Source organism: Triticum urartu, chromosome 5A, assembly GCF_056163025.1.
Source record: "Triticum urartu cultivar PI428250 chromosome 5A, HENAU_Tu73, whole genome shotgun sequence".
In the NCBI taxonomy this organism is placed as follows: domain Eukaryota; kingdom Viridiplantae; phylum Streptophyta; class Magnoliopsida; order Poales; family Poaceae; genus Triticum; species Triticum urartu.
Genome location: NC_141877.1, coordinates 68,932,624 through 68,955,147, shown reverse-complemented (window position 1 = coordinate 68,955,147; position 22,524 = coordinate 68,932,624). Strand labels below are relative to the sequence as shown.

General features: G+C 47.1%; 1 protein-coding gene and 1 pseudogene across 2 annotated transcripts; both read left to right on the top strand.

The window, feature by feature from the left end:
- Positions 1 to 1,116: 1,116 nt before the first annotated feature.
- Positions 1,117 to 2,601, top strand: LOC147968087 (luminal-binding protein 5 pseudogene; annotated as a pseudogene).
- Positions 2,602 to 3,264: 663 nt separating this feature from the next.
- Positions 3,265 to 4,774, top strand: LOC147968086 (aspartyl protease family protein At5g10770-like). Of its 2 annotated transcripts, none has more exons than XM_087522621.1 (2): positions 3,265 to 3,352; positions 3,579 to 4,774. In XM_087522621.1, exons 1-2 carry the CDS (start codon positions 3,265 to 3,267, stop codon positions 4,772 to 4,774), a joined length of 1,284 nt encoding a protein of 427 aa, XP_087378747.1. The 2 variants fall into 2 exon arrangements, with proteins under 2 accessions (XP_087378747.1, XP_087378748.1); XM_087522622.1 differs by having other exon boundaries at positions 3,265 to 3,363; positions 3,590 to 4,774.
- Positions 4,775 to 22,524: the final 17,750 nt, after the last annotated feature.

Sequence of the window (22,524 nt, the reverse complement as noted above, 5' to 3'; positions counted from 1 at the left end):
ATACACTCCGTGCGACCCATTTTGCACTATTACTTTTTATAAGTTTACATAATATATGTATATTATAATCATATGATACAAATAATATATATAATTATATATTTAAATAATTAAATAATAAATTACTCACTTATTAAATAAAAATTATCCATATATTCGAATTATAAATTAAAAAAGTATTCACATCATAATTTGCATAATTAACAAAACATAAAATGTAATTTTTATTTTCTATATATTAATAAATTTTTATTTATTTTTGAAATCCTCACCTTCTGGTGGCATTGGTGGAACAACAGAAACAAACTCAGAAAGGGAGAGCTGGGTGTTCAGACAACGAAGTTGACAAGGCGAGTTCTTTGTAATACACAGGAGTACCTCCGTGCAACCACCAGCGTCGGATATGGTGAAGATCAATGTTGATGGGGCGTATACCCCGGGCAAAACCTTTGTGTCCTGGGGGGTGGTCATCCGGGATGATGCTGGGGATGTGATGTTAGCCCGAGCAGGCCGAAGAGAGCACGTCGCCAATCCTTTTGCTACAGAGGTTGTGGCCATGGCGACCGAGGTGGGGGCTCTCCGTGTGATCTTTGAAACGGACTCTCAGCTTCTGCATCAGGCGCTGGACCTCACCAAAGTGGACTCCTCACCTGTTGTGGCCATCATAGAGGATACAAAGTCGCAATTGAAGATGTGGTTCTCCAAACAATCTGTTTCCGTTTGTCGTCGTAGTGCAAACACTGTAGCAAATGAACTAGCAAAAATCGGTTTATCATGTATGCCGAATGATAGAGTCAGTTGGAACTCTGATGTACCGCCCGCTGTGGCTGTCTGTGTTTCGGGCGATTTGCCCGTACACCGTTAAGTAAAAGCTTTGCTTTGCCCTCAAAAAAGATATGACTCGTTAGTTTTTGTCAGGTCTAGGCTTTTTCTTACTATATATATATATATATATATATATATATACTAATTGAAATCAATAAAAAATGAATAAAGGAGGTGTTTGATTGTCAAAAGAAAAGAAAAAAATGATAAAAAAAAGAGACCGAGTTGGGAAAAACAGCTCCTGGATTCGCGTTCGGATACTACTTCCGACTAGAGATGGATCGAAACTCGGGCCCATAAACAACATCACGGCCGGCGGTTTGCTCAGAAAATAGAGAAGCCTCGATCAAGAGCGATGGCGATGGTTGGCGTCAGGGTCGCGGCCATCCTCCTCGTATCGATCCTTGCGTCGTGTTTTCTTGTGCTCGGCCAGGCCCAGGCGGGCGCGTTCAGCGGCAACGACGAGGCGCCCCACTCCCCGTCTCCGGTGATCGCCATCGACTTGGGCAACACCAACTCGTGCGTCGCCGGCTACAGCCACGGCCATGGCCAGGTGGAGACCATGTTCCAGCTCTGCATCCCAACCTGGGTGGCCTTCCCCGGCGACGGATCCGTCTTGGTCGGCGAGGACGCCAAGAACCACGCCGCTCCCATCTTCGGCTTCAAGCGGCTGCTCGGGAAGAGGCGCGACTTGGAGCGCGAGGAGGAGGACGTGCGGCGACTCATGGCCCGCGTGCCGTACAAAGTCGTAGGCCGCGAGAGGCCCTTCGTTCAGGTGAAGATGTCAGTAGACGGCGCGGTCAAGAACCTCGGCGCCGACGAGATCACGGCCATGGTGTTGGCCAAGCTCAGGGAGTCGGCCGAGGCGTACCTCGGCCGCGCGATCCAGGAGGCCGTCGTCACGGTGCCGCAGCAGTACAACGATCCGTCAAGGTATTCGATGTTGAGGGCCGCGGAGCTCGCCGGCCTGCGCGTCACGAGGATGATCGACGAGCCGACCGCGGCCGCCGTCGCCCACGGCCTCCACAGTAAGCTGCGCGACGAGGGCAACGTCCTCGTCCTCCACATCGGCGGCGGGACGTCAGACGCGAGCGTCATGTCGTACGTGGACGGCGTCTTCGAGTTCATGGGAGCAGACGAGGACCCTTTCCTCGGAGGACAGGACTTGGACCAGAGGATCGTCGACCACTTTGTCAAGCTGATCAGGAAGAAACACGGCAAGGACCTCATGAGCAACGACGACAAGGGCGCCGCGCTGGGCAGGCTGAGGACGGCGTGCGAGCAGGCCAAGAAGGCGTTGAGCAGCCAAGACCTTGCCGAATTTAGCATCAAGTCGCTTGTGGATGGCGTCGATTTCTCGGGCTCGCTGACCCGGGCAGAGTTTGAGGAGCTGAACCATGACCTGTTCCTTAAAGCCATGGCGTTGGTGGAAAGTGCCATGAGACAGGCTGGGCTAGACGAGAACAAGGAGCTGCTTGACGAGATTGTGCTGGTTGGTGGAAGCACCATGATCCCGGCGATTAGGAGACTCGTCGCCGATTATTTTGATGGGAGGAGGAAGCTGAAAAATGTCAATGTGCCGGTGATGCCGGATCAAACTGTCACTCTTGGGGCGGCTCTTCTAAGCCATCCTAGGGCAAACGGCAACGGGTACCCATGCATGGGAGGGGATAGGCGTCAGTGGGGATACTCCACAGACTGGTGTTTTACCGACTGATGAAACTTGCCGCTGTTGAATGACTGCAGTGAGCAAATCACTAGCCTCAAGCCCTCAACTGCGACAAATTGTAGTTTACATGTCCTCTTCTTTTTGTAGGTTTTGTTAAATGTGAACGTTGGAATCTACCTGATGCAATGCTACAGCTGACTTGTGATAACTTATTTTCCCCAGGTGTTTTCCATTTTGTTTACCTATACTTATTTGTTAAAGAAAACACACAATGGGTCTCAGACGCAAAACTCCTATATAAGTTACCTTGCCTATATCAAGTTTTACTTTTTACTGTTTCCGATTTTCCCCGATGGTGGCCAGAAACGACGGTTTCCCGGCCCAGTCAATTTTCATCCAAAATCATTTGAAAATTTTCAAAGTTTGATCATTTTTTTTGAATTTGGGCAAAACTTGTAAAACTGTCTGGTATTTCAACTACCGGTGCTGGCCAGAAAGGCCGGTTTCCGGATTTCTTTGACCGGAATAAAAAACCCTGGCCATATTAGTTACAAAAATATCTTCACAGTAATAATTTAGTTTTAGGTCCCAATAACATTTTCCATGCTAATAATTTTGTTACTGAGCATATGGTATCTATTAATGAAAGCAGTGTCATAGGCATGACTGGGTAGGTGGTGAGCTTGTTTTGCATGTCTCTAAGCAACTAGAGTACATATTGCCTGGTGAAGTTTTATCAAGCAAAGTTTCTCTGGAGAATAACATTAGGCATGGAGTACTACTTGATTCTCATGATGCTTGCACTAAGCTATACGTCTCAGTACTGCGCCAGCTCTAGCTTATGCCCCTCAACCTACGGTAATGCTCTAGCTCATGCTCCTCATCTCCTATACGTATGGTGAAGTTCAAGTTTGTGTTCTGTGAGTTTTCTAAATATTATGTATTGAGTGCATTAACAATGACTAACAGATGAGTGGAGTTAATTATGTGTTGGGTGAATTAAATTCAAATCTATAGCAGATGCTTGAATTTTATCCTTCTCTGAATTACTAATTACCCAATGTGTTATGTCTACTGCTAGCAGATTTTGGTCAGAACGGCGATGGTGCCTTCCAATTCCCAGTGTTCCATGAGATGCATCCATGCATACAAGCATCAGCACATATAGCAAATGTACAGGAAACATGGTATTCCTTTGAGGACGACAGAATCCATAAAGATCGGTTCCTCATGGCCATCGGTCTGGGCACTCCCGCCATTATGAATCTCGTCACCATTGACAGCGGATCGGCACTTTCCTGGGTTCAGTGCCGACCTTGTCCGATAAGATGCCATAATCAAGATGAAGAGGCCGGACGGATATTTGAGCCCCATCAGTCCTCAACTTACCAAAGCGTTGGCTGCTCAACTGAAGATTGTGGTTATGTGCATGAAACACTTGGTATTCCCTTTGGCTGCAACGAGGAGCAAGATAGTTGCCTTTACAGCTTGAGATATGCATCAGAAGAGTACACAGCCGGAAGCTTGGCCAAGGACAAGCTCACTTTAGGAAACAACTTCAGCATTGATGATTTCTTGTTTGGCTGCAGTGGAGATGACAGGTACAATGCAGCTGATGCAGGCATTATTGGATTTGGGGGTGCGAGTTACTCCTTCTTTCTTCAGGTAGTTCGTCATACGAACTACACTGCATTTTCACACTGCTTTCCTGGTAATCATAGAAATGGAGGTTTTCTATCCATCGGACCGTATGATCGGTACAATTTACAGTTCATTCCGTTGGTCGAATATGGCTCGCATGGCGATAACCCGGTGTATGCTCTTCAGCAGCTGGACATGTTAGTCAACGGGATACGGCTTGAAGTTGACCCGTCAGTCTACGCAACTCGAATGACAATACTGGATTCTGGCACGATCGACACGTTCATTCTGTCCCCGGTGTTTCGTGCATTTGACAAGGCGATCACAGCGGCAATGCTAGCTAAGGGATATGCCCGAGAAGCAGCTGGAAAGAATGAAATCTGTTTCACGTCCACTAGTGATTCAGCGAACTGGCGTGACATGCCAACGGTGGAGATGAAATTTGTAAGGTCTACCTTGAAGCTCCCGTCAGAGAATGTGTTCTATCGAGTGTCAGCAGATAAAATTTGCTCCACATTTCGGCCAGATGCTGCCGGACTGACAGGGGTTCCAATTCTGGGGAACAGGGCAACAAGATCATTCAGGGTCGTGTATGATATCCAAGACAGCAAGTTTGGGTTTCAAGCTGGTGCTTGTTGACACAGGTGGAGTACATGGCTACCTGGAGCAGACAAGACTATATATTTTGATGTACAAACTGATGAAGGTCCTCAGTATTGATTGGTGTTGGTACTGGATTAACAGTGCACCTATGTTGTGTGCCTTTTTTGTTTTCTAAATTGTTAGATGTATTAGGGTTTGGAACAATACTCGATACCCTAGGAGGGTACGGCTGTCATATATTTATAAGAGGGAACCGTACAAATACAAGTTATGTTACAACACGTATATCTAATATATACTTAATCTAACACCATCCCTCAATCTTAACTATGTCCTGAAACACTTAGAAGGTTAAGATTGCGTCGACATCCTTCAAAAAAAGGCAAGGGCAAAGGTTTAGTGAAGATATCAGCAAGCTGATCCTTTGAAGAAACAAACTCGATCTGAAAAAGCTTCTTAGCAACGCGTTCCCTGACAAAATGATAGTCAACTTCGATGTGCTTCGTTCGGGCATGAAATACCGGATTGGATGAAAGATACGTGGTACCGATGTTGTCACACCAAAGGACAGGCGACTGAGTGGGAGAGACCTTCAACTCTCGAAGTAATGACTGCACCCATATGATCTCAGCTATGGCATTAGCAACTGCTTTGTACTCAGCTTCAGTACTACTCCGGGACATTGTAGCTTGCTTGCGAGCTTGTCAGGCGATCAAGTTAGGTCCAAAGAACACAACATGTCCCCCCGTGGATCGCCGATCATCAGGACTACCAGCCCAATCGGCATCAGAAAATGCTGAGATCGGTCCAGAAGACGCAGGCCGAAGATAGAGACCATATGAACCAGTGTGATGAACATAGCGCAAGATGCGCTTTACAGCGGACCAGTGAGGTTCACGGGGTGCATGAAGGTACTGGCACACACGGTTAACCGCAAAAGATATGTCTGGTCGAGTAACGAGCAAGTACTGCAGCCCACCAACAATACTGTGATACTCCATGGCATCCTCAGGAGAGAGCAAGTCACCATCAAGAGCTGTCAGCTTGTCTGTGGCAGACATAGGAGTCGTGGCAATCTTGCACTGCAACATACCAGCACGACATAGAAGATCCTGAGAGTACTTCCTCTGAGAAAGGGTCAGACCACCATCAGAATGAAGCACCTCCAAACCCAGGAAATAATGGAGTCTCCCAAGATCCTTAACAGCAAACTCAGCACCAAGAGAGGACACAAGCCGGTCCGTAGCAACAGTAGATGAACTGACAAGAATGATATCATCAACGTATACTAGAATGTACAGTCACCTCAGGTCGCTGAAGAATAAACAGAGATGTATCTGCTGTAGAAGGCACAAAACCATGCGCACGAAGGGCAGCTCCAAGACGTGCATGCCACGCACGAGGGGCTTGCTTCAACCCATAGAGAGCCTTGACAAGACGACACAAATGATGTGGCTTATCAGGATCAACAAACCCTGGCGGCTGACGCATATAGACCTCTTCTTCCAGAACTCCATGAAGAAAAGCATTCTGAACGTCAAGTTGTCGAAGCGACCATCCTCGAGTAACAACCAAGGAAATAAGAACACGAATAGTAGTTGGTTTAATAACAGGACTGAACGTGTCTTCATAATCAATGCCATACCGTTGTTTGAATCCCTTTGCAACCAAGTGTGCCTTATACCTCTCAATGGAGCCATCAACATGTTTCTTCACCTTGAATACCCATTTAGAGTCAATGATATTGACACCAGATGGAGGTGGAACCAGACGCCAAGTGTTGTTCTGCTGAAGAGCACGGATCTCCTGCTCCATAGCAGCACGCCAGTGTGGAATGCGAAGTGCTGCCTGAAAGTGGCGTGGTTCAGTCATAGGATCTGCCTCAGCATGCGCCACACATGCTGCAAGCCATGCGACAGTCCCGTCAGTGCGCTTCTTCGGTTGGAAGATACCACTCTTGCTGCGAGTATGAGGGCGCAGGACGACAGGCGGAGGTGGCGATGGAGCTGTTACCACATGGGAGCTATTGTCCAAGAGTGGCGAGGAGGACGCGCCTGCAGGCGAGTCAACAAGCGCGTCTGGTGGCACGGTCAAGTGCAACACCTGGCCTGGAGTTGTCGACTAAGAATGGCCAGGCGTGGGTGGCGACGAGGGACCAGGCGACATGAGCGCACCGGGCGACACGGGCGCTTCAGTGAGCCCACGTGCATGGGACATGCACGCGTCCTCGATCGGAGAGGCCGCCGGCCCGGGGATCGAGCTGCGGGGTCAGCTGACCCAGGCGACTGCGGGGCCGCGGGCCGAGGCGACGAGGCCACCGGGCCAGCTAGCCCAGGCGACGCGGGCATGCCAGCAGATCCACGTGCATGGGGCATGCATGCGTGATCAACGCCGGCGGCAGCCGTCGTATCAGCGGGGGCAGCCGACATAGCCATAGCTGGCGTAGGCGGCGCACCATCATCATCAAGCAGCTCCACTCGGGCACCTCGTTCAGTCCCTGCACCGTGGTTAGGCAACAACAGAGGAGAGTATGCAGCATCCACAAACTGATCAGGCAACACTGGAAACGAGTGCAACTCGGTGACGGGAGTGTCAGTGGGCGAGGTGAGCATGGAAAAAGGGAAGACAGTCTCATCAAACACAACATCACCGGAAATGTAAACACGGTTTGATGGAATATGGAGACACTTGTAACCTTTGTGGAGAGGACTGTATCCGAGGAACACGCATTTTTTCGACCGACACTACTAGGAAAAGGCCTACTAATGGCGCACCTAATTTGGCCATTAATGGCGCATTAGTGCCACGCCATTAGTATATTTTACTAATGGCGCACCACAGGTGCGCCATTAGTATCTGGTATACTAATGGTGCACCTCAGATGCGCCATTAGTATATACAACAGTGCGCCATTAGTATCTGGTATACTAATGGCGCACCTCAGATGCGCCATTAGTATATACAACAGTGCGCCATTAGTATGCCTCCCAGGGGGCCATGTATACCCAGGTGCTTTGGCATACTAATGGCGCACTGTTTAATGATGCGCCATTAGTATCCTTTGGCATACTAATGGCGCACTGTGATGTGATGCGCCATTAGTATGAATATTAGGTTTTTTTTTAATTTTCTGTTTTTTGCACAGGTTACAAAATGTATAATTGGACAAAATATAGACAGCACACATCAACAACAGATTCATCGAATACAATAGAAAATTAGTCTCTGAATACATTTCATCATATTAGTCTCCGAATACAATTCATCATATTAGTCTCCGAATTGAAAAGACCGAACAAAGATAGAACATTATACTACAAGTCTCGAGACCACGAGTAGCGAGTTTGTCTTCACATTACAAGTCGATATCGATCATCTAAACTACCATCACATAGAAGAGAGTTGCGGTCATCACGATGAGCATCATCACGATGAAACTCGTCTTCATCCGGTTCCTCCAACGCTCCCTCCCCTCTCCCGCTAGATAGCGGGCGTATCTAGAAAAAGTCCTAAACTAAACCTATACTAAACTATCTAGTTCTTCATCTTCTGCTTCTTTCTTCCAGTTCATCAACCTGCAAAACAAGAAACAACAAACATGAAAAACTTGATCAAGGTTTAAATGTAGCATTCCCCTTAGCAAAATGCCTTTGCTGTAGGAGCTAGCACTTACGAGTTTGGAAACATTAGCCAAACCCCAATCAGATTAAGTTGATCAAAGAAACAGTAGAAGAGAGCCAACACTGCATAAATGGAGCCAATAACCCAAAAGATAGAAGTAGAGCCAGCAAAGTATAGATCAAAGCCAAACCCAAAGATCAACTCAAACTAGAACTAACTCCATGATTAGGGGATCCCTCAATTAAGCTTGGGTTAGTTTTCAGATGAAATCCAACAAACCCACTACTAATCAACTAGCCCAGAGGTAGGGTTTGAAGTAGGGATTGTCCTCAGGCAGCCTAGTAGTGCTAGGACTATTGCATCATTGGATCAAGTAGTGCAACATCTTTAAGTAACGATGAGAGCCTCAGGACACCATCATTGGCATGGCAAGATTAAGGAGCACCTGTTCTTATCAGTGAGAGTAGGAGAGAAAGAAAGAAAGTGAAGAGACCAGTGCAGCATCTGTTCAAATCAGATTTAAGAGAGAGGGAATTGGCAAGGAAAGATATAGTCCATAACCTGCAAGAAGAAATAGGCCATTGATAGCACATTTACTAAACATCTGCTATAAGCAGAACACATACACCCACTTACACATGGGTACTATTCTGTATATAGGTACACAAGCACAACACATGCACCTGGTATAGATAGGAGTATAAGCATGCATCTAAATTATCTGAAACATATGAAATAGCTAATGCAAAGAAAGAATTATCACTACATGCAACCGTCAGGACTATGTCCTGTACAATATACAACTAAACCACCAGTAGATGATGTACTAAACCATACAAGAAATACCAATACATGGTATTTAGATAAAGACTAGTATATATCAAACACAGATACCAGCTTGAAAGAGAAACTATAATTTTATACCACTACAGGAGCAAATCATGAAGTACACAGAGTAATTGCAGTAAAGAGATGAATCAGTATATGTTGATCAATAAGCAGTGGCGAAGGCAGGAATAATTTATAGGTGTGGCGGATTTCACGAGGTAAAGACCAATGTACAATATAACTATGTGCCGCTCGTGCTCTGCCTCGCCCGCCCGTGGCCACTGCCATGCCCGGCCCGGCACTTCCAACCTCACACGGTTGCTCTCTGATCGATGCCTTACTCGATCTTCTGGCACTTAGCCGGCTAGGGACGGTAGGTCGGAACCAAGAAAGAATCACACGAAGCTATGCAGGCTCGCGAGTTTGGAGAGTAGCTGTGCGGAGTGCCACATTTAATGGGTATTCAAAGTCTAGAATGAAAATCGAAAACATAAAGGTTCACAAATCATTCACTGCAAAACATAAACGTTTGTCGGTGTTGAATTAGTGCTCTTTGAAGCTTTCTTCCATTTTTTTTTCTAAAATTGCTTATTAGTCTCTCTAGTTACTACTCCCTCCGTCCCAGTGTGAAAAAACGTCTTACATTATGGGACGGTGGGAGTACATAGTAGATTCCTTTTTTAACACAACTTACTTCATAGATCAGAAAAACAAATTCACTGATGATAGATCACAGAACAACTAATCGAATTCCCCTAAAAAACAACTAATCGAATTTATAAAAAAGAATTGATGTTTACTAGTGTATGGACTGAAAAAATGGACACAAGAAGTACGAAATTTTAGAACCAATACGGCCAGGATCCTGACCTGACGTCATTGCTCCGGCCTCGCCGTTGTTGGCACATAGAGGCATTAAGCTCGTCGCTTTTGGGTCTGCGCCGCGGCTGTGTCACTCGCCACCTAATTCCCTGCAGTGCCACCCGCCGCCGCCGCGTTCGCCGAGCATGGTCGCCGACGGAATCCCCGTAACCGAGAGCTAGATTCCGTAATTGCGGTTGTGTCTCTGCGTGATTTCCATCAGCGAGCTCGATTTGTAGCGTAACTGGACTACTAGAGGCTGGAGCTGGGCTTCTTTTTTGGAAAAGGACTGGAGCTGGGCTAACATGCAGCTAGGTGGGCTGCTGGGAGGATAATTGGGCCATGGGCAATTCGACGCGCCTCTGAGAGTGTTCTCCTCCTCCCAACTAACGAAATTGAACTCAGCTCAAATCTTCAGACAAGTATAGTATATATACGTAGTATTTTTGCCAAATTTTAGGTATGGCACCTGCCAAACCTCGCCATATAGCTGGCTCCGCCCCTGTCAATAAGAGAGTTACGGCTATATACAAATGAAGGACTATATCCTTTATAAGATAACAAAGAAACAGTAGCACTTATGCATATGAACAAACAGAACCAGCAGCCAACAATAAAGAAACTAGCATGTGCTATATGACAGGAACAATAACATCTATAAGACCAAGATAATTGAAATGATAGGCCAACATTAGGGTCATGCAATCATTCGATCCCATCATTGCAGCACTAGTTGAGCAACAAATCAAATATAACAGTAGTTCCATTGGTTCAACCAACAAGTTAACAAAAGTTTACTTCCCACTACTAATTTTGCAACTCGTGATAATAAAGAAAACAGAGCACAAATAAATAGGAATGATCTTTTCCATGACACAAGCACAAACAAAATCACCCATACGCATGAAACAGAGCAAGGTACTAATATAGCAGCACAAGAGCGGGAGCTACAGGTAGGAGACGGATTCACAGGAGAGGAGGTTGGTCGATGCCGCACACGACCACGTTGTCGTCACGTGGTGGATGTTGTAGTCGAGTTGGACCATGTGCGGGGTGTCGTCGTGGCGGTGGATGACCTGGTTGTCGTCATCGTCCACGGAGGATGCCTGCTGCTCCGAATCTAACAAACAAGTAAGTGCTAGTGTCGTTGATCTAGTACAGAAATTAAGCAAGCTAGTATAGGAGACACGCGTGCTGCTGCTAGTATCTACAGAAATAAATCAAGCTGCATGTGTGTGTGCTTGAGCTAGCTTAGTACGTACAGTCCATGGTTGGGCTCCAAAACTAATAGAGCATGCTAGCGTCAACAGAATCAATCACAAGGTTATTTTGTTGTTGTTGCTAGCAGTGCTAGCTGTATGTATTGATCCATCCATCCATGACCTAACTAATGTTGTTGTATCTCTAGACTAAGTGCAGCAACACAAGAAGGACTAAAACTACAGAGCACATGTGTACGTAACTACTATACTCATCCATGGCAAATTGTACCAAACCATCCATACATAGCCAGATTGCAATGGAGTGGATTTAACACAAGACATGAAAAATTGATGAGCCAAATGATTTTTAGTATTACTAACTTGAAAGGAAGCTCACTGTTTCCATCTTCTATCTATCCATGATTTTATTTTTCTGAAGCAAGCATCAAAAAGCACAATGACAATCGAATTTCACATAAAAACTGAACCAATACTTGTTATTATGTAGTGTCCATGACAATTGCAATTCATGTCCACTCCAGATCAGATTTGCAAGGGCTAGAAAGAGAGGTTGTAGCTCACCATGTATGGGGGTAGGAGGTGGATGCATGGGAGGGGTGGAGGGTGTCCTGCAGAAGAAGCTTCGCCATTAGAGCAACCTGCACAAAACAGAGGAAGGGGAGATGAATAAATCATGGTGAGGAAAAGGGCCTTCCACATGATTAGATCGGGAAGAGAAACAACAATAAAAATACCAAAAAAATCCCTTCCATGGCGTGCTGTACTAGGAGCAGCTCCTCTCTCTCCGCTAGGGTTTGGGGCGCTGGGAGGCTCCATGGTGCCGCTGCGTGGTGGCGGACAAGGGAATCCATCTCCATGGCGGCGTCCCGCCCCACGGAGGTGCGCCCCTCCTGCCGTCGTCGTCGGCACGCCCATGGCGACCTGCAGAGAAGGAAGAGAAGATGAGGTGAGGTGAGGAGGAGATGGTGGGCGAAGAAGGAGGGGGAGGGGCTTACTAGTGCTGGATCCGGTCACCTATGGCCTCGCTGTGGCCTGCCATGGCGGATCCCGGCGAACAAAAGGGGATGCAAAACCCTAGCCAGTGGGGGAGCCGCGGATCTGCATGGAGGTAAGCCAGATGCAGACCAAGGGGATCTCGCCGGCGTGCTGCGCGCGGCCGGAGCTCGCCGGAACCGGGCGGCGTGGGTGGCGACGGCGGCGAGGGAGAGAGGGGTTCGGGGGGAAGAGAGGAGGCGGCGAGGGTTTGGGTGGGTTCGAGCGAGAGAGGAGGCGGCGAGGGAGAGAGGGTTCGAGCGAGTGTGTGTGTGTGTGTTGGTGCGTTGGGTCGGATGGATGTCCAAAATACCTTGTTGCTGCCCACTTACTAATGGCGCACCAACTCTAAATGTGTCATTAGTAATCCAGGTTACTAATGGCGCACCTTCTGGTGGTGCGCCATTAGTAGTTTTGCAAAAAAAACATACTAATGGCGCACGGTCGAACAGTGCGCCATTAGTAGTTTTGCAAAAAAGGAATAAAAAATATAATAAAAAAACAATATTAGTGGCGCACTTTCCGACAGGTGCGCCATTACAACTAGTAATGACGCACTGTGTCTGGATGCGCCATTAGTATGTTTGGACAGGCGCACTAGTTCAAAAAAAAATTTGATACTAATGGCGCACCCTGGGCCAGGTGCGCCATTAGTAGTTTCAGCTCTAATGGCGTATCAAAAGGTGGTGCGCCATTAGTATATACTAATGGCGCACCGCTTGTCTGGTGCGCCATTAGTGTCAATCCCATCTATAGCCCTTTTTCTAGTAGTGCGATACTCAAGTTTATGCGTATTGTACGTGTTGGGTTTCGTAGTAATTTCAAAAAAAATTCCTACGCACACGCAAGATCATGGTGATGCATAGCAACGAGAGGGGAGAGTATGATCTACGTACCCTTGTAGATCGCACGCGGAAGCATTATATCAACGCGGTTGATGTAGTCGTACGTCTTCACGTCCGACCGATCCAAGTACCGAAAGCACGGCACCTCCGAGTTCTGCACACGTTCGGCTCGGTGACGTCCTCGCCTTCTCGATCCAGCAAGAGGGGCGAAGTAGTAGATGAGTTCCGGCAGCACAACGGCGTGGTGACGGTGTTGGTGAAGAACAATTTCCGCAGGGATTCGCCTAAGCACTACGAAAACTATGACAGAGGATAAACTAGAGGAGACGGGGTTGCCGGCACACGGCTTGGTGTTTCTTGATGTGTCTTTTGTGCTAGCCCTGCCCCTCTATTTATATGTTGATCCCTGGGGTCGAAACTTGGAGTAAAAGTCTCCACAAAGTCGGTTTCACCCGAAATGCAAGAGTCCTTCTCGGACTCCAGGGCCAGACGCCAGGGTTCCCGGCGTCTGGACCCAGACGCCAGGGACCCTGGCGTCTGGCCCCTGGACTCCGCAAAACTTCCTTTTGCGCTTTCCAAAAACCTTGTGGGCTTTCCCCTTTGGCCCAAATAACGTGTTCTCGTACCCAAACATTTCGGGAAACATCCGGAACCCCTTCCGGTGATTTTCGGAACCCTTCCGGTGACCAAACACTATTATCACATATATCAAACTCTATCTCCGGACCATTCCGGAGTTCCTCGTCATGTCCGTGATCTCATCCCGGACTCCCAACAACATTCGGTCACCAACATACATAACTCACATAGTACTATATCGTCAACGAACGTTAAGCGTGCGGACCCTACGGGTTCGAGAACTATGTAGACATGACCGAGACACGTCTCAGGTCAATAACCAATAGCGGTACCTGGATGCCCATATTGGCTCCTACATATTCTACAAAGATCTTTATCGGTCAGACCGCATAACAACATACGTTGTTCCCTTTGTCATCGGTATGTTACTTGCCCGAGATTCGATCATCGGTATCCAATACCTAGTTCAATCTCGTTACCGGCAAGTCTCTTTACTCGTTCCGTAATACATCATCTCGCAACTAACATATTAGTTACAATGCTTGCAAGGCTTATGTGATGTGCATTACCGAGAGGGCCCAGAGATACCTCTCCGACAATCGGAGTGACAAATCCTAATCTCGAAATACGCCAACCCAACATCTACCTTTGGAGACACCTGTAATGCTCCTTTATAATCACCCAGTTACGTTGTGACGTTTGGTAGCACCCAAAGTGTTCCTCCGGCAAACGGGAGTTGCATAATCTCATAGTCATAGGAACATGTATAAGTCATGAAGAAAGCAATAGCAACATACTAAACGATCGGATGCTAAGCTAATGGAATGGGTCATGTCAATCAGATCATTCTCTTAATGATGTGATCCTGTTAATCAAATAACAACTCATTGTTCATGGTTAGGAAACATAACCATCTTTGATTAACGAGCTAGTCAAGTAGAGGCATACTAGTGACACTTTGTTTGTCTATGTATTCACACATGTATTATGTCTCCGGTTAATACAATTCTAGCATGAATAATAAACCTTTATCATGATTATAAGGAAATAAATAATAACTTTATTATTGCCTCTAGGGCATATTTCCTTCAGTACGGGCGAAGATGTGGCCAACACGCACAACCGAACACTTTGAGGAAGGAGTAATCTGGAGTTTCATGAAGCAACACTTCTAGAGGAGACTTCATGTGAAGAAGTCGTGTGGGAATCCTGTTTATCAAAAAACAAGCAGTAACAAAGGCATCGCTCCAGAACCGAAACAGGACAGAGGCATGTGCAAGAAGTGTTAGCCCAGTTTCAACTATATGACGGTGCTTACGTTCAGCTGCACCATTCTGCTGATGTGTATGAGGACAAGACACATGATGTGAGATACCAAGCTTTTGAAAGAAGGTGTTAAGATTATGGTATTCACCCCCCCCCCCCCCGATCAGACTGAACATGGATAATTTTGTGCTTGAGTAACCGTTCAACATGTGCTTGGAATTGCATGAAAACATGAAACATATCAGATTTGCGCTTAATAAGATAAAGCCAAGTAAACCGACTGAAAGCATCTATGAAACTGACATAATAGTTGTGCCCACTAGCAGAGGTTTGGGCATAGCCCCACACATCGGAAAACACAAGTTCAAGAGGAGCCTTGACAACACGACTTGATATAGAAAAGGGAAACTAATGACTCTTGCCTTGTTGACAAGCATCACATACTAGAAACTCCTTATTACTGGACTCAACGGGAAGACGATGACGATGAAGCACATGGCGCACAATGGGAGTGGCAGGGTGGCCAAGGCGAGAATGCCACTACGACGACGACACCCGTACGCCACTGAAAACTTGAGAAACTCGTGGCACATCAAGCACTCGTGGCACATCAAGCGCATATAAGCCGTCGCGAGCTCGACCACTAAGAAGAACGTCCCTCGTGTCCCGGTCCTTAACAAAAAAATGAAAAGGGTGAAACTCAACAAACACATTGTTGTCAAGAGTTAATTTAGGAACCGAGAGTAAACTACGTGTGACTGAAGGAACACGGAGGACATCAAGGAGACGCAAGGTTTTAGTGGTACGGGAAAGAAGAGATGCCTGACCAATATGTGAGATGGGCATACCTGATCCATTGGCAGTGCGGACCTGATCATGACCGGTGTAGGGTTGTCGAGTGGCCAACTTGTCAAGCTGGCTCGTCAAATGGTCCATGGCGCCTGTGTCCATGTACCAGGCAGGATCCACAGAGTATGAAGGAGTGAATCCGGGCTCCTGTGTAGCAAGAGCAGTTTGCTTCTCGTTACCCTTCCCATTGTTCCCAATGCCAAGGAAATCACGTTTAAACCGACGATGACACCGAGACGCCAAGTGCCCCTCAATACCGCAAAGCTGACACTCGACGCCACCACCACATGCCTCGTAGTGAAGCCGCTTGCAACCAGCCGTTGGAGGAGTGGGCGGACGGGGCTGGTTGCTTGGGGGCGGCGGCGGTTTCTGCTTGGCACCACGGGCACCTCCGCGAAGAGCAGCGTTCGCAGAAGGGCCCTCCGTGTAGACTCCGACAGAGCGATGAGCAGCGAGCCGCTGTTCCGTGTTAAGGAGGCAGGCATAGAGGTCACGGGGTGGCATCGGCGTGTCACGTCCGTTGACGTTTTCAACAAGAGAGTCATAGTCCTCGTCCAGTCCATTAATAATGAATGAAGTAAACTCCTCATCACGGAGCGGCTTCCCAATGGAGGAGAGTGTATCAGCCAAGCTTTTGACTTTGTTGAAGAAAGCAGTGACAGAGAGATCATTCTTCTTGACCTCACCCAGCTGGTTGCGAATGGCAGACGAACGTGCCAGCGACTGCGAGGAGAAGCTGGAGTCAAGCGTGGTCCATGCATCCCTCGACGTTGCGGCAAAGACGACCATGCCAGTCACGGATGGAGTGAGCAAAGACTGAATAGCACCCAGGATGGCTTGATCTTGAGCAGTCCACCGACGATGAGCAGGGTTGGAGACCATGACAGAGCCACCATGGGACGAGGGTACCGGAACCATAGCCGGAGGGCACGGCAGGGAGCCATCAACATGTCCTTCAAGGTAGTGGTTACGCATCAGCGACAACACTTGAGCGCGCCACAGGATATAGTTATCAGCAGAAAGCTTCACCGTCACCAGATGGGTGAAGTGAAATGGCCCTGGTCCGGCCATCGGCACGGAGAGCGGCAGATCAGGCGGCGGATCAGGCGGCAAGACAACACTGTATGGGACTAGTGCATCGGTCGATGGGTGTTGATGATGGCCGTAAGCCGCCGAGGAGTGCGCACCATACGGGAGCGCAGGAGGAGCGGCGTACATCTGGACGGCAGCGTAGGACGTCGGGGCGGCAACAGCGTACGGCGCATATGATGCAGCCGACGGCGCGAGGTATGGCGCAGGGTACGGGCCGCCGTACGACGCCTGGATGGGAGCGCCATAGGGCCCCGAGGCCAGGGGCGCATCGTGGTACGGGACCGGGGCTGGAGGACCACCGTAGGCCGCCTGCCCATTGGCGTCGTAGGAGGCCGGTGGTGGAGGCGTGCCACGCGACTGGATCGGGTTGCCCGCGATCGGAAGCGCAGCAGGCGATCGCTGTGGCGCGGGAGGTTGCTATCCCGCCGCAGTAGATCGGGTCCAGGCAAGTGGAGGCGACGCCAGGAACGGCGACTCCATCGCCAGAGTGGAGAGAGGCGGCGCAGCGGCGGGGACCGGTGCAACGGCAGCAGAGGAGGCGGAAGCGTGACGCGGATCGAACGCGTCGTCTGATACCATGTTAGACGTATTAGGGTTTGTAACAATGCTCTATACCCTTGGAGGGTACGGCTGTCATATATTTATAAGAGGGAACCGTACAGATACAAGTTATGTTACAACACGTATATCTAATATATACTTAGTCTAACATAAATATACAATCATATAAGTATTTGCAGCAGTGGTAGGAATCATAAGTTCATAAGGATGTTAATTGATTCCCAGAAATCTCCGGCGTTTCAATCCCTGGCCGCCCGGCTTTTATAAGCTTGAGCAGGATCTGGATTTTATATGGCGTCTCGGCTAGTTTTGGCGTTTTAGGTTTCGCGGACATACGCTATAATTTCTACATTTTTACACGACAATTTCAGCATTTTTAAGCCATTCATACACAATATTCCTACAAATGCAGCCAATAAGAGTCAACGCATGATCGCACAGGGGAATCCTGATGCTCCGGCTCCGGCCAGTATAGGTTAAAGTTTTAGTCCTAGCTGTGAGATAAGAGAACACGGTCGATGTGGCTCTCCTTGCGCAGCAGGTACGTGTTCTCTTTGATGAAGGAGGGCAGCTTCGTGTTTTGTAGGTCATCCGCGAGACGACGGGAACAGATTTGTTGCTGACATACCATATTGGAGACGAGAGCCCGGTCGGAGACGAGCATGCCGTAGTCTCTCGGTGCGTGTCGCCAACACTTTGAGGCGTTTGAAGTAGGCGTTGATGGAGAGATGCTTTTGGCGGAGGGTGTGGTAGGCCTCGAGTGCCTGGCAGCCACATTGGTTGCGGTTGTCGAGGAAGAGGGACCAGATCGCCGTCATGAGAGTGTACGCCGTCTCGTTGTTGTGTTGGACGGACTGCATGATCTAGTCAGAGACAGTGAGATACAACCATCGGACAATGCACCAATCTATCTGCTGGGTCTATGTGGCGCCGGAGCGATGGAGGTGTCCAACAAGACCTTAGTATAATTTTTATATGTTAGATTGCTTTTGTATTTTCGGTGAATCTTTATAAGTGAGTCATGTTCGCAAAAACACAATGATCACATAATCCATCAGAAATGATGAAATGCACACGAACCCATGAATATTTTTGTTTGAAAACAAGCTAGTTGTCGAATGTTTGTTCTTTACTGTATTTTCTGTTCAGTTAGTTGAATTGTTGTTTGTACGCAATAAAAGCCGTGTTACTTCTCTCCCTTTACTCTATTCTGGGTACAAGATTTTGTATTACTGGATGTTGTAGCTTTTGTAAAGCCAGCCTATGATGAATCACATCTTTACAAGATGAAGTATGGTTGTCTTTTCAGAGCCAACCTGAAGAATGGCTTCTTCTTTGCACTTTGTGTATGCTAAATCATTTTCATACATAATTCTTCTTTGTCTTTTTTTTTCAGAGCTTGAACCATCTTTTCTAGAAATTTATCACGCATTGTAATTCTCACTTTTAACAATGAAAAAATGTTCAACATTGCATCAGAACTTAGAAGATTTGTATTGATTTTTTTTACCTCAATACACATTCACAGATTTCTCACCATCCGGTCAAAAAAGTGAAGCTCTTACTGCTGTTGGTATAGGAACAAAAGCGCAAGAGTTCAGTAACATCTTCACACAAGACACCGCAGAAAATACAGTAACACATCTTCAGACAAGACACCGCAGAAATTGAGTATGGAAGCACAAAGTTGTGGTCATCATCTTATGACCCTCACGTCGATCATCAAGTCACCGTCACGTGTTGGTAGACTCGCGTCCGCTGAGTTGTTGCCATCGCATGGTGCCTAAGCTATGGGGTATCATTTTCGGTTCCTGCATGTCTCGACGCCCGTTAGGGTTTCTTCCCTTTCTTCTCTGCCCTAATAATACAACTAATTATTAATCAAATAGGGGGTAATTTGCCAATTTGCATTTAAATGGCTGATTACAATCCCACTTCGGACTGTTTCCTCTCTTTCACACCATGCTTCTCTGTGACCCCCTACTCCCCCCCTCCACCCCCCTCAACCCCTTCACCACCCTTGACTCCGGACCCCCCTGTTTCCCCTCGCCCAAACCCTTCATCCTCTTGTCCCCTACCTAAGAACCTTCCGCAAGACACTGCAAAAAAAAATCCTCCAATGCATATTAATTGTCGTTGCTTTAGTACAATTTTGTACTAAAATAGTGACAATTGATATGGACTAGAGAGAGTAACACATCTTCAGACAAGACACCATAGAAATTGAGCATGAAAGCACAAGCGGCTCATGCGAGACATGAGCATGCGTACCATAGCATGGGGGACGTGAAAGCACAAGTGCTTCCTGAGTGATTTTGGTAATTAATATCAACATATATCTTGTTAGACTAATGCTTTCATCTAGAATGCTTCAGATAAGTTCAACAATGGAGTGACATGGACTAGAGGATGTGGAACCCTTTCGAGATGATAAGGACAAATGATTGGCTCAAGCTCAAAGACTTAGGACTCTACATTTTTCATTTTAGTGATCCAAGATCACATTGAGTCCATAGAAAAACCAATACTATTAAGAGGGGATGAGGTGTTGCTTAATGAGGTTCTTGCTCAAAGTCCTTAGTGATATACTCCACAACCCTCAACCACTTTCTCATATTCAAATATGTCTCAAACCAAAAGTCAAACTCGGCCCCACCGAAATTTCCTATCCAGCGTCATCGAGTTCACTTGACACAGTCACTGCCAGAAACCCTAATCAATTCGGTCTCACTGATGGGATCTCGGTCTCACCGAGATGGGCTTGCAACCACGGAGGGTCCCACCGAGTTTGCTTGGCTAGCTCTCTGTTTAACTTATACTAAAATCGGTCCCACCAAATTTGTGTAATCGGTCCAACCGAGACAAGGCTTTACCCTAACCCTAGCACATCGGTCCCACAGAAAAACTTAACGGTCACATTATGAACTAAATCGGTCTGACTGAGTTGTATGATTCGGTCCCACCAAGTTTGGTGATTTGTGTGTAACGGTTAGATTTTATGTGGAGGCTATATATACCCCTCCACACACTCTTCATTCATGGAGAGAGCCATCAGAACATGCCTACACTTCCAACATACATTTTCTGAGAGAGAACCACCTACGCTTGTGTTGAGGTCAAGATATTCCATGCCAACCACATAATTCTTGATCTCTAGCCTTCCCCAAGTTGCTTTCCACTCAAATCATATTTCTACCAAATCCAACCCTATGAGAGAGAGTTGAGTGTTGGGGAAACTATCATTTGAAGCACAAGAGCAAGGAGTTCATCATTGAAAGTGCGTTATATCGACTAGAGGGGGGGTGAATAGGCGATTTTTATGAAAGTCTTCAAAACGTGAGAGTTATGAAGACAAACAGCGAAGATTATGCCTATTACTATGCAGCGGAAGTTAGATTACACTAGGCCAGCCATGGTCATGTATTCAATAGAGTGAAAGCACAATGACAAACAACTGCAGTGTAATAAGGATCAGGTAGGAAGAAGTTATGAAGCCAAACAGATCATACATTCACGTTGTGAAGACAAAAGATAAAGCAAGCATGCAATGGCTTCACAATGTGTAACAGTAAGAAAAGGAAGTGAAGATGAAATCAGTGACTCGTTGAAGACAATGATATGTTGGACCAGTTCCAGTTGCTGTGACAACTGTACGTCTGGTTGGAGCGGCTAGGTATTTAAACCTTAGGACACACAGTCCCGGACACCCAGTCCTGAACACACAGTCCAGGACACCAAGTCCTCACCGTATTCTCCTTGAGCTAAGGTCACTTAGTCCTCGCCCAATCACTCTGGTAAGTCTTCAAGGTAGACTCCCAAACCTTCACAAACTTCGTTCACTGGCAATCCACAATGTCTCTTGGATGCTCTGAACGCGACGCCTAACCGTCTGGAGGATTCACAGTCCTCAAGTGTAATAAGTCTTCAGGTCACACAGACAAGAAGACTCAAGTGATGCCCAATTTGCTCTGGCTCTGGGTGGTTGGGGTTTTCTCCTCACTAGGAATTTTTTCTCGAAGGCTTCGAGGTGGGTTGCTCTCAAACGACAAAAGCCGTGCACTGAAATCTGAGCAGCCAACCGTTTATGGTTGTGGGGGTGAGCTATTTATAGCCACTTGGCAACCCGACCTGATTTGTCCGAAATGACCGTGGGTCACTAAGGAACTGACACATGTCTCAACGGTCAGATTTCAAACTCTCATGGCAACTTTACTTGGGCTACAAGCAAAGCTGACTTGTCCGGCTCTGGACAAGATTCGCTTTCATTGTCTTCACTCGAAGACATAGGTTTTTGGTTTAGGCATCACTTCAGTCATTCTGACTGGTTCTCCTGGACCCCACTTAACAGTATGGTGGTTCCTATGACTCAACACAAAAAATAAAAAAAACTACGAGAGATCTAAGTCTTTGAGCTCCATAGGCTTCATGACATGTCTTCTTTTGTCATAGTCTTCAATGTGAATATCTTCATACCACCTTTGTCTTCAATGTCTTCATACATTTTTAGGGGTCATCTCTGGTAGTAAAACCGAATCAATGAGGGACTTATACCTGTGTTTTCCTGCAATTCTCACAAACACATTAGTCCCTCAACTAAGTTTGTCGTCAATACTCCAAAACCAACTAGGGGTGGCACTAGATGCACTTACAATCATCAACACATCATCTATTACCTCTTGGAGAGTGGTGTCTCCTAGATTGGTTAGGTGTCACTTGGGAGCCTCCGTCAAGATTGTGGAGTTGAACCAAGGAGTTTGTACGGGCAAGGAGATCGCCTACTTCGTGAAGATCTACCCTAGTGAGGCAAGTCCTCCGTGGGCGATGGCCATGGTGGGATAGACGAGGTTGCTTCTTCGTGGACCCTTCATGGGTGGAGCCCTCCGTGGATTCGCGCAACCGTTACTCTTCGTGGGTTGAAGTCTCCATCAACGTGGATGTACGATAGCATCACCTATCGGAACCACGCCAAAAATCTCCGTGTCTTCAATTGCGTTTGCACACTCCAATCCCATCCCGTTACATTTTTACA